Here is a 17,721-nt window from a genome sequence, read left to right as displayed (position 1 = left end):
ATCTCTCAGTACTATACTTGTCAATGTAGATACTCCTTTTTTGTCGCGTGTTATAACGATATGAATCTTGTAATTGGGAGAACAAACTTTGATTGAGGTAATATGGCGGTAATTTCTTAATGTCATAATTAAATTTGAAAATAATTGCTCCAAAAGTAAATTGTTGAGAAACTGGAAGTAGATCTAAATAAGTATATAAAGATGCTGTAGAAGACTTATTTGGAAGTGAAATAGGCGATGAAATAAAAAAGTTTGAGGATTCTTACTGCTTTATTTTGTAAAATCTGTATTGGTTTAATATGGCTTTTAAATGTATATAAATATACTAGAGAACAATAATTAATATTAGACTGAATCAGAGCAAAATAAATGCTTCTTAAAGCAGAGTAGGGCAAATAATGCTTCAACCTCTGCATTAAACCAACATACCTTGAAATCTTTAAGGGTATATTTTGAATGTGTGTTTTATAAGATAAGCTTTAATCAATCATAAGTTCAAGGTACCTTATCACTTTCATCCGAGGTATTGATAATAGATACTTTGAAGAAGTAACTTAGGCAATACGATGGCATATATTTGACTTCCTGCCGTAAATTATGAAATTAGTTTTTGATAAATTTAAAGCAATAAAATTTGCAGAACACCATTCAAGAACATTAGAAAATGCAGCATCAAGTTTTGCCCCCAACTCCTCGTCATTCCTCTCAGAAATTGAAACTGCCGTATCATCAGCAAAATGTGTGCTGAGACATGGGATTGCCAAAGCGCGGTGAAAATCATTTATATAAACTAGAAAAAGCAGAGGACCTAGGACAGAGCCCTGAGGCACCCCAACCATCGAGGACTGAGGAACAGGTGAAGAGAGAAAATTACCTCCATCTATTCGTTGCTTTCTCTTATCAAGATAGAGGCCGGTCCGCGCACACCACAATTATCCAATTTACGAAAAAGAATACAATGGGATATTGTATCGAATGCTTTTTTTAAATCCAAATATATTGTTTCTGGAATTTCACCTCTATCTAAGAATTCATGAATATATTGGATGACAGCAATGATAGCGTGTTCAGTATTGTGTCCAGACCTAAAACCAAACTGGGAATTTGTGAAAAAATTAAACGATTTAAGAAAGTCATAAGCTGCGTTTTTTTTCGAAGTTCCGTGTTTCATGGTTCATGTTCCAAGTTTCATGTTCTAGCCCAAAAACGCAGTTTTTGTCGCTTTCGTGTTCTCTGTACATGTTCCTGGTTGAACGTCTAAAAACGCATTTTAGGAAAAGTGGCAAAATATTGAAAACTGTGGAAACATGTGGAAAAATTCTGAGCTTTTTACTTGCCTGTTTTGTTGTACACATATGTTTCACCTTGGCCTCTATTCAAAAACGCATATTCAGCAGGATCTATGTCCATTTTCTTCCCTTCCATCTTATCCTTTCTTTTGTCATCTACAGATAACTTTTTTCTATCTGGATAGGGACCAATCGACCACGCAACACGCACAAAGAGCAAGTTCCAAGTTTGAGGAAACAGACAGTCGAACAGGCAACATGATGTTTCGTGTTTCACAAAAAAACTAAGTTTTGTTAAAACATGCTTTTACGTGTTTTGTCGAAAACGCAAAAATGGCAAAACACGATTAAACCACGGAACCAACCACGAAAAAAAAACGCCACTATAGATCCTCTTATAAATTGCCTTCTCAAATATTTTAGAAAATGCTGACAAAATAGAAATAGGGCGGTAATTTGATGGGTTTTCAGGAGAGTCACCTTTGTGAAGCGGAATTATCCTCGCTTCTTTAAAAGCAGACGGGAAAACTCCAGTTTTAAATGAAAGATTAATTATATGCTGTAATGGCAAAATTACTGCAGACAATATTTCTTTACCAATTATAGAACTAGACCCGTCAATTCCCGCTGAATTACCTGGATTTAGATCACACACTATTTTTCTTATTTCATACCGAAAAATAGGTCCAACAAAAATTGAATCACTTTGGGGAGATGGAAGGTATGAAGAAAAATGTTTATTACTACGTCAATCAAACTGGTTCATTACTGTTGAAACAATTTTCTCTCCTATACTAGCGAAATAAGTATTCAAAATATCAGCCACTTTCTCCAATTTGTTAGTAGTCGATACATTTTCTAAACTAATAACTTCAGGAAACTTAGAATTCCTTTGTTTTTTATAATAGAATTAATTAAAGACCACGTTTTGCGAGGAGAATTTTGAGCTTCTTCGAAAGACTCTTTATAATACCTATAATTCGACAATCGTATCGGTGCGGTTAATTTATTTTTGAAGATTTTGCAATTTTTAATATTATAATCAGTTGGATTCTTTAGCTGCTTTTTAAATAACTGTTTTTTTTATTAACTGATATCAAAATTCCAGACGTTATCCACGGCCTTATAGGAAATTTTTTTGAAAAATTTGAAAAACATTTAAAACAAGCAGTACATCTGCAAATATTGAGTATTGGAATTAAATCTTCTATCAAAGCTATGAAACGAATCAATACTTTCCTAGGCTGTCCAAAACCAGAGCCTACTAAGTGTAAATTTTTCACACTCAGCAGATGAACGCAGCAGTAAAAGGTAGAATTTCTAACATTTTATGGCAATTCCAACAGTTATATGAGAACAGCGATGTTGAATATATGAAGAAACACTTTTATTCTCCTGTTAAGAAAAACTATTCAATGATCAATTTTCATTAATGATTTATATCTAATTAGAACTAGCCAGTGTTGTCAGTCAAATCATTGACTGAATCATGGGACAAAGCTGCCGACATTCTCTGAATGTCGGCTATGGGTGATAGGAATTTTTTGTTGATATCATGGAAATAGGAATATAACAATTTTGTAATTTTTAAATCTATGAGGTTGTCTTAAAAATAAATTTACCTGAGAGGGTACGTTGCTTGGTGGTTCTAATAGAATATCAGGATCCCATTCACCGGGAGGCAAGGCAGTAACGTTATCGATAAACTCGTCAACGCCAGCTAGTAGATTCTCTCTGTTTTTGCTTCTATAAACAACTTCGTGAAAGACTTCATCTACTAGCATGGTTGCCAATGACCTGCCTACTTCTTTATTTGCTTCACTTGAACCCTGGAAGAAAAAAGATGTAAACCGAAGCAGAAGAAGAATGAGCATTCTTTTATACATGCAGTCGTTTTCACATTCATCTCAGACAACCACCGACAATCATGACCGTATTACATTTTAGAAGCGTAGAAGAGAATCAGCTCATTTCGGAGCTCAGCATCAAGAAATAAACAAAACTTGATAATTTAGAGCGAGACTTGTAATTGACTTGTGCCTGAAATCTAAAAATTGAAACTTGAAATAAAGTCACTTCACAATGAAAATATCTAACGATAGTCTTCTCATTGGATAATTTGAGAAATTTAGGATAAGGCTCATTCGAAAAAAAATTAAAAGGTATAATGCCCTTTTTAAGTAGTAAAAAATTGTACGACACCAAAATTCTACCTGCTTTCCTTTAGCCTACTTAAAATAAAGAAAGGCAACGTAAAATCATTTCACAATGAGAAATTCTATAAGTCTTCTCATTGGATGATTCTAGAACGATTCTAGATGATTCTGAGAGTCATAAGATTTGTTGAAAAAGATAAATTACAAACTGAACCACAGACTGATCCGATAAAAGACGTGATATCCTGCTTTTAGGCCCTTTAAAAGGTACCTGAGGTATCAAAGATATGCAGTGACGGTAAAAGCAAAAGACTCCAAATCTTTTGCGAGTAAAAGATATGAAGAGAGAGAGAGAAAGGGCGAGCAAGAGAGAGAGAGGGGTAGAGAAAGTAATAGAACTAGAGCCACAATTTAGTAACAGCCTGGGTAAAATTGTCTTTTAGTGACAGTTTAGTTCCAGAAATCTACGGTGTATATAGCATATGAGTTGCGTGAGCAACTTCATCGCCATTTTTGCTCGTTTTGTTCTGAACTCTTAACCAAATACAAAATTTACGCACTTAGGTTCGATTCGTCTGAACCCCATTGGAGCCCAAGAGAAAGGAGTCATTTAGTGACAGTTTTAGTTCCAGGAATCTACTGAGTTGTTCTATGAACTCTCAGCTAAAAGTAAAATTTACGCACTTAAGTCCGATTCGTCTGAACCCCATTGGAGCCCAAGAGAAAGGAGTCATTTATTGACAGTTTTAGTTCCAGGAATCTACTGAGTTGTTCTATGAACTCTCAGCTAAAAGTAAAATTTACGCACTTAGGTCCGATTCGTCTGAACCCCATTGGAGCCCAAGAGAAAGGAGTCATTTAGTGACAGTTTTAGTTCCAGGAATCTACTGAGTTGTTCTATGAACTCTCAGCTAAAAGTAAAATTTACGCACTTAGGTCCGATTCGTCTGAACCCCATTGGAGCCCAAGAGAAAGGAGTCATTTAGTGACAGTTTTAGTTCCAGGAATCTACTGAGTTGTTCTATGAACTCTCAGCTAAAAGTAAAATTTAAGGACTTAGGTCCGATTCGTCTGAACCCCATTGGAGCCCAAGAGAAAGGAGTCATTTAGTGACAGTTTTAGTTCCAGGAATCTACTGAGTTGTTCTATGAACTCTCAGCTAAAAGTAAAATTTCCGCACTTAGGTCTGGTTCACCTGAACCCCATTGGAGCAAATGTCTTAAAATAAACATATTGACAATTTGCCTGCTTTTGTGGAATAGGGAATAGGCTCCATTGCTCACGTTGTTCGAAAGTTAAACAAGTAAAAATGTTTGAATAGTTTAAACTGAAGAAATATAGTAGACACATGCCATTAAAAAAATATATATAGTTTTAGATATCAGAATGAAAGGGATGGAGAAAGGGATATTTCTATAAAAAAAATCAATTGCCCAAGTATATATTTCAATACATCTTTTTATTATTATTAAAAGCACAAATGTAAAATTTTTACTTTCGAAGTTGGCTATAAATATAATTTCTAATCGGCAAAGTATAGATTTTTAAGTAAAACCCATATAATTTTCTCATAAACACTTACTTTTTTCATTAGTTGGCTGTGGGGGCCCCATTTTATCTTTTCTGACACCAAAAAAATGCTGCTTTAAAACTCTTAAATTTTGCAGCACTTATTTGGAATAATTGCTAGCAGTATAGTTCGTTAGCACAGAAACTCAGTATACAGACCAATGCCAAGGTAAAAAAGAAGAGAAAAGAAAAAAACACACACACAAAAGCAAATCTTTTGAAAAGAAACAAAAATATTCCACCTTTTGATACTAAATCTGCTAACCTTACACCATTTTTTATTAACTTTTTGGTATTCTAATGTAGAACAAGTTTTTCAAACGCAGATAGTTTTTCAGTTGTTAATACTAATAAAAGAAAAAAAGAAAAGAAAGACCTTGTCAGAGGTCGGCATTAAAAAAAGAGAGAATTAGAAATGGCCAGACGATCAAACGACAATCGCAATTAGATTTTGGTGAGAAATATAAATACAAAACTTGAACGGTCGCTTAATAAAGCGACCTGTATTTATTGTTCTTGGTTGGTTTCTTTTTCTTGTGCGTATCTAACCTTAAAACTGCACATTATTTTTAGATTTCTAGGCAATTTCATCAAACAAAATTAGCCTAATATTTCAGTGAGTCTTACCACAGGTCCAATATGGAAGAAAATAAATTTGGTGGGAACATCGACCTCAATAAGATCACCAAAGACCTGAGGATTTGTCAAGCGTATAAATGCTGAAACGGGACGCTCGAGACCTTCATATTCACCAACTAGAAGGACTGCTGACTCTGCACCAGGTGGGAGTTTCCTCATAAAGGCTTTATTTTTCTGAAAAAAAAATAGGTTAAGACTACACAACATATTATTGCTTGAAACATGATGCAATCGACCCAAGCAACCATTTCTCCTAAGGGATCATTTTGATTGCGATTACTTTGTTATTATTTCTTTGCTTTCATTAAGACTTAGTCGCAATATGTGGGTATTTAGAGTCAGAAATAATTAATTTTATGTTTTGTTTGGCACTAAACCAGGCCCATTTTTTATATCAAAAGACTCTGAATCCGTAATATGAGAATCTCATAAAAAAAAATTAATTAAATAGAATAGGCACCGTAGCATTATAAGCGGGCCCAGGCTTTGACAAAAGGTCTTAAAGCAGCCCATAATACGTGCTTTAACCAGCACTTCCATTACAGCTCTGTCTTTCCGCAATATATATTTTCTTGGTGGGGGGGGGAAGGGGTCATCTATAAATTTTAAATCAATTTTAATATCCTAGCTTATTTCTATTCAAAAACTAAAAATCCTACTTTATTCAACTTTCCTTTAAAAGGGAGTCTGAGGGATTTTCGCATATAAATTTGGTTTCCTCTTAACAAGAAATGGTAGCCAACGCTTATTCAGGTAATATCAACAGTATCCTGATGAAGCCGCTGGGTGTTTACTGCAGATCCTAAACAATATTGCGTGAAAACCATACGTGCGGTCAATGTTAGAAATGGGATTAAAATATTTTCATTCTGTTATTTGTATAATCTTTAAGAAAAACATCCAAACTATGTTTGCATTAGGATTTTGCAAAGAAGATAGAAACCTAGAAGACTTAGGATATCTAATGAGACTTCAGAGCACGGAATGTTTACTCAACATGTTTCAGAAGAAGATGGAAACCTAGAAGACTTTGGATATCTAATGAGACTTCAGAATACGGAATGTTTACTCAATATGTTTCAGATTAAACATGAAATTTATCTTAGGACAAGTTGAATCTTGACACCTTAGTTACGGAAGCTACGTCTCTGAGTGTAACAATGTTAAGAATGAGCGCAAATTTTTCTTCCTTCAGGTAGTCTAGGCCTATCTGATGAAACAGCATTCATCCCTTTGTTTTCTTTTGATTCTATAACGAACTCTATAAGTATGATACTTTCCATCATGTCTTAACAGAGAAAGATTCAAAAATCTATTTTGTTCTCAAAACAGACGTTCAGTAGGCTACTTGTACGTGTAGCAAACATAATTGCCAAAGATAGCAATTATGTTTGGTCCAAGAAGTTACCAAAGGGTGCTCAAAAGCGGTATATTAGCCTAATAATAAAAAAGTAAGGTAAAAAAAAGATATACCTTGGGTACGTCATCTGAGTAGTCTGTCAAAAATCCGGCTGAGCTGGGACTAGATGGAAAACGTGCAGAGGATGGGGAAGTGATCAAAGATCTCGATGGTACTGATGGTCTTCTTGCTTGAAGCTTTTTATCGGCCATAAGTGGAAGATCCTTCCGAAGCTCATGAAGATGTCGATGTTTGTGAAGAAGTAATGAGACAATCTATAACAGAGCCCAATTTATATTATAGTACTTACCCAATAGCAAAAGAAAAATGTCTACTAGATTAAATAAACATTTTTTCTAAAGCAAACCTACTCTCCAATCTGCAACCATGATTATTGGCTACTGATGCCACCCCTATTAGTAAATAGCTAGTTTTTATGAATTATTTTTTTATTCACGATGATATTATTTTTCGTTATTTGAAGGATTTTGTACGAATCTTTCCTGCTAATTACTCGGACTTCTCCTAAAATTCTAAGTTTTTCTGTTCTTATTAGACCCAGAAATCAAGGATGTCATATTCTAATTGACTCAAAAAAGAATATAAGATAAAATTTTCAGTTGTAACATTTACAAAGGGCGAGGTCAACTGGATGATAGTCACAAAAACACGGCCGAATAAGACACAACTTTAGCATTCTCATATTTTAGTTAGTCTTTGAATTTGGGATGATTGGCCAAATAAATTTTAAGATTGGTCTATTTGCAACCCTGTCGCCATTAGGACATAGATAACTAATTCTATAAATATTTAACATTTTTTAAAGTTGCAAACAAGTATCGGTCAAACAGAACATTCTTCTTCTGAAAGTGAGTTTTAGCAAAGCTTTAACCCGGATTTAGGGGAAGAGGTTTATACCACCCTCGTTCTGAAAAGATTCAAAGGCCCAAATCTGGTAATACCCAAATATATTTTTAAGATTTTCTGGCACAAAAACGTTTCCTCAAACTCCCCTTTGAAATTAATTGCAGGTCCCTGTCCACTAGCAGAATTTTCGAGCGGCAATCTTGAGAATACCAGTAATGGGCACCAACTGATTCTCATATGATAAAATGACACAACACCCATACTTCACTGACATACTTTTCTTTAAGAGTTTTAAAGCTATTGATCTGCAATCTTTTGAATTTTATGCTTTTAACCAACATTCGGAACGGAAATTGAACCACATCCCATTCTTTATTAAACTCAGGCACAGAATATGAAACACAAATTTGCTATTCACAAGCAATACTCCAATTGAACTTTAGCCATTGTCGTTCTCTGTCGTCAAAAATCCCTTCGTTGAGTTATTTCCTTTATTGCCTAGCATAAACACATAAATAATATATTGTCCTTCTTAAAAAACGGAACAGAGTTACTAGCGGTGCATGAGTTATGTAGCAAGAGTCAGAGAACTTTGCCAAATCTCTTTTGCTTTATCTATATACTGCTTCCGTTACCTACATCGCTATATTCCAAAAGTTCGAGCGGGTGTTCCCCCAAATATTTGTAAAAATAGTCCCCCTTCCCCTTAAAAAAAATTAATCCCGCAGAAGTCAAACAACAAGCTGCATGAAAAATGTAGTCCTTTCCTGTTTTCTATGGCTACAATAAAATGAAGGTTGAGATGGCTAGGATACCTTTTACGAATGAAGAATGAGAGATTGCCAAAGATCAGTCATTTTGGCCATTCACCTAAGGTCAAACGAAAACAGGTCATCCCCAAATAGGATGGGAAGATGTCTTAAGGAAGGATTTAAAGTAAAATGGAATGTATGTGAGGGGGGTAAACAGTGAAGCTTTGAATAGATTGGGGAGCTGAAGGAGCATCCACAGCTGTGTTTGGCTGGGTGCAGGTAGCATAGTAGTGCAGTGATTTAGTAGTATTAGAAGTGATAGTAGTAGTAGTAGTAGTACTTGACAATTTACTTAAACTCACTTTATTGATGAGTCTAAGCTGTACACCAGAGGGTAGAGTGGATTTAAAACACGGTTTGAAAAAGAAAAAAACAGCAGGTCCAAAATTCCAATCGGGCAACAATGGTACCGTTGATATAATGCCATAGCCGAAGAAATTGAACTATGTCATACTACGAGTAAACCAGGCCGAGTGGATTACACACCGGACTTCCAATTCTATGTGGTTCGGGACGCGGGTTCGAGTCCTGGTGTCACCAATTTCCGGTCCTGCCTTGCGATGGGGGTCATTGGTGTGACTCTGCAAGCTTAACCGTCTGGGGAGTCGAGACAATGGGCTTTTAAGGCATGAGCCCCGATCCTGTTGGTTCTACCTGCCATAATTTATAATTATTAACAATGTCTTACCATTCGTGCCAAGTGACGGGTTAAAATATCTACATCAAACTTGTTTTATAATTCGGGAATAATGAACATACCTCATCTTTCAATGTTGCATCAAGCTTTTGTTCATCTGCAATTTTTCCAACAGCCTGATTAAAGATACCATCGAGAGAGGCTGCATTACAATCGAGAAGAACAACTCCTTTACCAATAATACTTCTGAGTTCAAATATTGAGTGAAGGGTTAGTGATGCAACGCGGGGCTTGGACCAACGCGCCCCACCAATCTCTACGGCTTCTTCAAATTTCACCCATCTACAAAACGAGAATACAATAAATGTACAAAACGTTTTAGCTACGTGCTATGTTTCAATAGTTAATATTTAATAATTAATAATAATTTATTTATAACCCTCTTTTACACAAAACAAGCGGAGTAAAGTACACTAAAAAGGAAAAAAATCAATCAAATACACAAAAACAAAGATGACTTAAACCGTAGTCACGGACAAAACACACGGTTAATATTATGGTTTGGGCTTAAGGACACAAAGGCATTTCTTGTCAAATTATTATTAAGCAATTCAAACGGTTGTATAATGTCGGTAGCACCATGCTTCTCAAAAATACGTGTATCACGATATGAAGTGGGAAGGTACAATGAAAATTTGCAATATCTAAAATAAGCGATACGGATCTGGCGTAAATCATTCTTATTCAATAACGAATACATTCCATTTAAAAACAAGACAGAATGGTCACAATATGTGGAATACATTTTAGCTAAAGCTCGGCGTGAATATTTTCCACGGTTAGGTACAATTTTCGCATATCCGATCTTCAACTTTTCTTTAACATCTCTCCGTACTTGAAGTCGCTAAAAAGTGAGTGTAACAGATTCTAATTCTTAACTACCGTAAACTCGTAACATTGTGAATTACTGAGGCTCCACAGGACAAATTATGAGTTGATGATTTGGGATTGAAAACTAAATATTCACATTTATCAACATTCGAAAAATTTAGCATGCATGCACAAGACAAAAACAGGGGGATTCTACGTCCCACAAGATTGACTAAAAACGCCTTTACAAGGAAAGCTAAGAGATTTGGGCCAGATAAATATATTTTAGAGAACCGGACCTATCCCCCCCCCATAGAAGGTTCTCCCCCAAAAAATATGGTTTTGTTTTACATTCTGATTCAGAAACGTAGAGTCTAAAAACATGCCCTCTTTAACGTGTTTCGCACATCCGTATGATATTTAGACATCAGAAAAATAACGGGGATTTATGAAATTAACCAGAAAAAAGAAAAAAAAATGGTTGGCACCAAAAACAAAATTAAAATCAATAATTTTCTATGTATTGTCTTATGAATGAATGAATTTATTTCCGCTCAAAGCCCATTGGCAAAGACAAAATCTATAAAAAAAAACAACAATTACACAGAAATTACAAAAATCTTAACATAAATCAACTGAAACCCAGCTCTATTGTCCACTGTAAGACGGAGGAATCGTTACAAGTTTCTTACACTAATAAAAACTCCATCCGCATACACTCTCACCCATTATTCAACCCAAAATCAATCCAATTAATTCTATGACTATCTACCTTAGTTCTGCCCTAGGAATGACGTATGGACGGATGATAGATAGACGTATCCATCAACAAATGAAATAACATCGTTTTTATACAATCCTAAAAAGGGCTTATCCCAGATTTGCATCTCACTCACTTGGACTATCTGTCTTGGCTTTTTCTACAATTAGCCATGTCTTGATGCCTGCAGCTACTTGATTTTAATTCAAAATCCTCCTGACGAAACACTTTAATTCTCTAATTATTCAGTTCTTCACCTTCACATATCTAGTGATAAGCACTCTTATTTAAACCAACATACATTGGACATAAATACGGACCAGTGTTTGACCTTTCCCTCAAAACCAACTTTCTTCTTTGGCCCAGTGGCAAACTATCAGCCCTTATTTCAATTTGCAACTTCCTTTCCTTTTTATTTAAATTTGCCAACCACTAACAAATTAAACTTCCGTGTATAGTTTTTTTACCTTTTTGATTATCTAGGCAAAATTTCGAATCTTTAGGGAGCATTTTTGCTTGATAAAATGTACTGTTGTTCGAAGAATAACCGGCTTATTAAGTAACAAGCACCTGTATCTAATATAAAGAATATTTGATAGTCAGAACTAATTATAAGACAACATCGAATAAATAAAAAAAAAGTTTTCTTTTTTTCAGCAAAAATGTTTACCTGGCAGCTTCACTCCATTCCATTTCGCCAGTTGGGCTGACAGTTAACTCCTCAAGCTCACAGAAAAGAGGGTGAACTTGAATGCTGTCATCAAATTGCGAATCTCCTCCTAGCAGGAAATGTACCTTTTCTGCTGGTGAAAGTACTAAAAAAGAAGTTGGCTAAAATAATGGGAATCAAAAATGTCTTCAAACTTATAAAATTCCCCCAATGCAATAACAAAGCTGAGTTAAAGTTCAATGAGCTGCTAATCTAAAAAAAAAAACAAGTGGTAAATGTAGTAAATGAAGCCATCCACAATGTGCTCGCTAGCTATTTATTCTAAAATTTAATTCCTAGCAGATATGAATTAAGCTGGGCCAGAAAATAATTTTTTCGCTATGTAATATTCCCACATATTACTCCTGGATAAAAAACGACTTATCACCAACACATGATTCATGGGTTTTTTGGAATACTCATGTCATTATAAATGATTTTTATCTTTAGAGAATACCTTCATCCCCCTCCCTAGTCCTGGCAAATTCTATGTGTCTAGGAGGGTCTGTCCCAGCCTATAATCTCAGCCTCCAATTTGTCATTATATAAATTATTTTGCAGAATCTTGTCAGCACTAACAAGTAGGACTAACGAGCTAGGATAAGAGAAATCCAAGGCAAAGATCGGTAACTTACAAAAGCGGAAACTGATACTAGCGTTCTATAAAAAAAAAAAAAAAAAATCACCAACACCGTCTGGCATTTGCCATATCTTCCCAATTTTCAAGCTTTGTAATTGTACTTTTTTTCAAAGCACAGATCAGACACTTATAACTACACTAATTTTGCATAATAACTGCTCTAATTTTGCCTTATTATTGCATTTATATAATGCCATATAACGCTAAACGTTCGACAGCGTTGTGGATTTGTTTACAAAAAATAGGAGTAGGTATAAGGAGTAAGAGAACATATTTGTTACTCCTCCATCCTGTCATCATCTCCTGATAAACCATAGCATGCAATATACTGAGACACATTTGATATGTAATTTTGAATTATACATTAAATAAGCTGCACAAACATCGATATATCCGCTAAAATTCTTATTGGTACTTATCGCATAGCACCAAGGTTTCACACTGTGAAACACAATATGGTAAATAAAACATTTCCTTTTACTTTTAATGCAATTTTCCGCTGAACTCGAGTATAAAATTAGAAGGTTTCTATGACGATCTTGTGCGCAATCATTTTTTATTTGTTTTTTTTTCGTAAAATTTGGGTGTTTTAAATCTATTGCATTTCAATGTTTAGGAAAGTCCTCAACGCATTTTCTAATGCTAAATTCAAAAGTGTAGTCAGATGTGTTCTTACACCCATGTGTTTTGCGTGGTGGTTTTTGAAAGTCTTTTTGTTGAATCTTGGGTATTTCAAACTTTAGTTGCCATGGTAAGTGCCGACGTCGTGACTTACAATGCGGATGGAATATTCGTAGTAAGCAGATAGTAGATTTTTAGTAATCAATTAAAAAGCTAAAACACGCGAACCAGGAAATTTTTCTTGAAGCGCTACAAACACTTCTAGAATCTGATTCAGCTGACAACGACACAGACATGTTACTACAAGCCACAATATTGGACAATTTTTATGGAAGGTATGCAATTTTTATTGTAAAAACATAATTCAAATTTAACAGATTGCGATTTAGCTCAAAGAACTAGAAGCAAAAACAAGTGAAAATAATCAGTAGCTACTTTCAAAATGTTTGCCTAAATATCAATAACTATCCCCACTTATTATGGTAAGTGACCATGGTAAGCTGGGGTCGACAATAGTAAGTTGACACTAAAATTATAACAAACGTTGAGCCAAATAATTAAAAATTTGAAGGCCAGAACGTTTACAGTAACCTTTTGTAGTAAGAAACAGCCAAGGAAATCCTAGCAGGGTGGAACAGCTCTTTAGTTGAAAATCTCTTGCTCAGTAAAAGTCTCTTGAAAAAGGCTCAGTTGAAAGTCTCTTGCTCAGAAAATAAGTGACCTTTTGAAGGAAGAGTACTGAAGAAAAAATACATATTCTAGAAAGTAGAAAAAAAAAACCAAGGAAACCCTGGATAACGCCAAGTTTAATGAATTCAATTAATCGGAGACATGGCCTTTTTAAGTTGAGTGTGATAAGTGGTAGTGAGAGTGATAGTAGAGTGTATAAGAATTATAATAGTGCTTTAAATAAACTCCTGAGGAATGTGAAAAGGGAATATTATTTTAAGGAATTAAAAAACTATCAGGATAATCCAGCAAAGACCTGGATGACAATTGTCAGTCATTGGATATAATACTAGTAAGCCACCATATTGAAATCTGTTGGATGATCCAGGTCAACTTGCCGAAGGAATGGCTTCCCATTTTTATAAATAGGTTGTAAAATAAAAAATTCGATTGAAGTCCTCATCTCGATTCCTCATCTCAAGTCCTCGATTCAAGTCCTCAGTCCTCATCAAAACTCGATTCCATTCCTCATCCCGAGGAATGAACTTTTAAACAGTTTCTGGGCACTTCAATTAATATGAGCATTTGGCTGATCACAAAAGTGACTGATCAAAAAGTGGTTAAGATAGTGTGTTCAATGAAGAGCAGTGCTAAAGGACCTGATTTTACATCTTAGAGGATAGTGAAATCGATTTTGCCATTTTTTGTGCAAAATTTTGTAAATCTGGTTAATTGTTGTTTTAAAGGAGATTCATTCCCGAGAGCCTTTAAAAAAACAAAAAGTGCACCAGTATTTAAAGAGGGAGACCCAAAAGATTTTAATAACTATAGACCGATTTTACTACTGCCAACTTTTTAAAGAGTGATGGAAATTAATATTTGTGAGAATGGGTATTTTTTTGAGTAAGAATAATTTTTTTTTTTTTTTATTCAGTTTGGTTTTCGTAGAGGTTATTCTACAGAGGATGCTATCCACTTCCTTACTACAACAGTAGATGATGATGATAAATAAATAAATAAATTGATTGATAATAAATTTAAGGTTGGTTCAGTTTTTCTAGATATATTAAAGGCGTTTGATACTTGTGACCATTTGATTTTATTGAAGAAACTAGAAAATCGAGCCATTCGCGGGAATGCACTACGACTTTTTGCATCTTACCTAAACGATCGAATCCTTTTTTTTGTGAAATTGGAGCCGATTGGAGGTCCATTAATAGATCATAAAGTAAGATGTGGAGTCCCACAGGGGTCCCCCTTGGGACCACTATTGTTTGCAATATATATAAATGACCTATACTTAGCATTTGGTGGGCTGTATATTGAAGTTGGAAGGGCCCAAAGACAACGGGACCCTAATCAAGCTTTATTGCTGTTTGCGGATGATACATGTCTTACGGTGGCAGCAAGAACAGAAAGTGAATTACCAACTATGACAAGGGATAGTATGTCAAGGATAGAAGAGTGGATAATGGTTAATCACCTAAAACTGAATTATAAGAAATCTCACTGGGTAATTTTTTTTCTAGATAGCCAGATTATTATCCTTGGTTAAAGGAATTAAATGTCGGATCTTATCGTATTGAGTGTTTGATCACCTTCCAAGGATCAAACTAGTGTTCACCTATGGTTATACACATTCCTTATTAAGAGAAATATTGAATGTTTTGTCACCCTTTTATCTAACAGTAGTTTATGCAAAAAAAGCGCAAGTAAGAATTTTTTGGATTTTTCCACTCGTAATATGCACAATATATACTTGCTCAGCTGCGCACCGGCATTAAGCCCCGAAGCGGCAATTTGGTATTTATTTCTTTTCTAAAAAATTTAAGCAAATTCAATTAAGTCTAAGATTCCTGGACTAAAACTATGGAAAAAATAAGAAATCAATTCTAAGTTTTCTACACAATGTAAATAAAACATCGTTTTTGATGAAATTTTGGGTCACTTTTCCAATTTCTAAGCAAAATTAACACAAACTAAGCTGTTCTGACTCGTGTCCCTTAAAAAAAAGTGCACAAAGAGCTGAATAAATTACCAGATAATTCATACAAAATATGGTATGGTGAAGAAACAGAGCCAAAAAGACAAAAATCTGAACAACAAGTTACAGCGTACACAAAGACAAAAGCCCCTTGGTTCGTGCATCTTTTTTTATCCCAAGCCCATGTTTTTTAAATCAAGTCAGATTTTCTTTCTTTACAGATATGAACTAAAAAAAAATATCTTACTGATTTGACCAACTAAGGAATCGGTCTTGGTAAGTCGATTTGCTCTGGATGGCTGGCGAACGAACTTCGCCATAGGTTTCGATACACCCACATCAGGAAAGGGTAATTCGTCATCTAAAAGAAAAGAGCAGTTATACTTACGCATTATTACAAGAGACAGGTAATATCTTAAATTATATTTTTTTTTGCGTGCTACATGGAAAAATAAACCATTTTGTGAAAAAAAATATTTAAGCAACCTGAAAACTTACTTTTCAAATTGAAATTTATGGTCAAAGAACTTAAATCATTTTGATCCAAATGACAGTAGAATTTACTACAAAAAAATAGTACAAAGTTGATTACCCTGTGGGAGGCAAGTGCAATGAAGAAAATTTCAGGATACATTTTCAGGGCATGAAAACTCAGCGACTGCGTTGTTTCTGTTTTCCTTTTGACTTGTCTTGTTTCCTTTTTCTTAAAAACAAAAGCAGACTATATTTTTATAATACCTGTTTTTTTCCGTTTTTACGTTTCCAAAATGCAGAACAGAAAAAATAAAAATATATTAACTGTTTTTATTATGGCTATTTTATTTTGCTTCCGTTTCTTTTCCAACTATTTTCCAATCTAACTTTAGAACTAACTTTCGAAGATATCCAAAATCAAGTCTTTTGAATAACTATAAAGAAGATGCTCAGTTTCAAAGAAGAAAATTGAAGAGCTAGCCTCTAAAACTGGCCAAAAAATATTATCTCTAAAACCAATTCCGGTCAAAAAATATTTGCTCAAGAGGTGTTGCCAAACTCCCCTCTGAGTACCTCTCCTTCTAACTTTATGCATAAACGGCTCAAAACCATTTAATCCGAAAATTTTCGCCATATTTTTGAATTTTTGAAGTTTCCCGGCAAATTTTAGCAGCAATAAACGGCCTAACGTTTTGTTCCTTTCCTAAGATGGTCGAATTTGTATAGGTATATCTGGAAACATATTCAGGACGTCATCATAAATAATTATTATTCAAACCATGTTATCATAATGAGGAGTAGATAGTGAAAATATATTATATTTTCTTCGCATTTATTCATTTGGAGCTAGTAACAAATAAAGATACCACGTGAATATAAATGAGCCCAGCAATTTATTCTTTGGAATTGAAACTGTAGCATCTTTACTGAATGAATAATTATTTCTCATTTAAAACGATAACATAAAGCATAATCAAACAGTTCGTGGTAACGAACTTGTAAGGAGCGACCCGGCTCAATGGTAACCGAAACTCTAAAAAACGGAATTTTGATACCAATAGATACATCAAAAGAATCAGAGTTTAATTTTGATTTCAAATATATAAGTTTCATCAATTTTAATATTACCCATCAAAAGTTACGTGCCTGAGAAAATTTGGCTGATTTTCGAAAAAAGTGGGAAAGACCCCCTAAAAGTTATAGAATCTTAATGAAAATCATACCATCATATTCATCGTATCAAAGAACCCTACTGTATAGGTTTCAAGTTCCTATCTACAAACATGTGGAATTTTACATTTTTTGCCAGGAGAAAGATCACGGATGCGTGTTTATTTGTTTGTTTGTTTGTTTTTTTTGTTTTTTTTTCCCCAGGGATGATCTTATATAACCAGTGGTCCTTGAATATCGTTGGAGGGCTCATTGGAACGGAAATTAAAATTTAAAGTGCCCATTTTAATTGACCAAAAAAAATGGAGGGCAACTAGGCCCCCTCCCACGCTCATTTTTTTCCCAAAGTCACCCGATCAAAATTTTGAGATAGCCATTTTGTTCAGCATGGTCGAAAATATGATAAAAATGTCTTTTAGGATGACTTGATCCCCCAAAGTCCCCAGGGGGAGGGCT

General features: G+C 34.6%; 1 protein-coding gene across 1 annotated transcript in view; it reads right to left on the bottom strand.

Moving 5' to 3' along the window:
- LOC148946126 (sodium-driven chloride bicarbonate exchanger-like) overlaps positions 1-17,721 on the bottom strand; it is a 68,550-nt gene that overhangs the window by 41,703 nt on the left and 9,126 nt on the right. The window contains exons 2-7 of the mRNA XM_089098142.1: positions 15,869-15,982; positions 11,669-11,813; positions 9,491-9,710; positions 7,127-7,327; positions 5,642-5,827; positions 2,912-3,118 (exon numbers count right to left, since the gene is read on the bottom strand). Coding sequence (XP_088954268.1) covers positions 2,912-3,118; positions 5,642-5,827; positions 7,127-7,327; positions 9,491-9,710; positions 11,669-11,813; positions 15,869-15,982 — 1,073 coding nt within the window. The remainder of the gene's footprint in view (positions 1-2,911; positions 3,119-5,641; positions 5,828-7,126; positions 7,328-9,490; positions 9,711-11,668; positions 11,814-15,868; positions 15,983-17,721) is intronic.

This window comes from Artemia sp. Qi Xiang Cuo, chromosome 12, assembly GCF_049724085.1.
Source record: "Artemia sp. Qi Xiang Cuo chromosome 12, ASM4972408v1, whole genome shotgun sequence".
NCBI classification, from domain to species: Eukaryota; Metazoa; Arthropoda; class Branchiopoda; order Anostraca; family Artemiidae; genus Artemia; species Artemia sp. Qi Xiang Cuo.
This window is presented reverse-complemented; position numbering and strand designations above follow the sequence as displayed.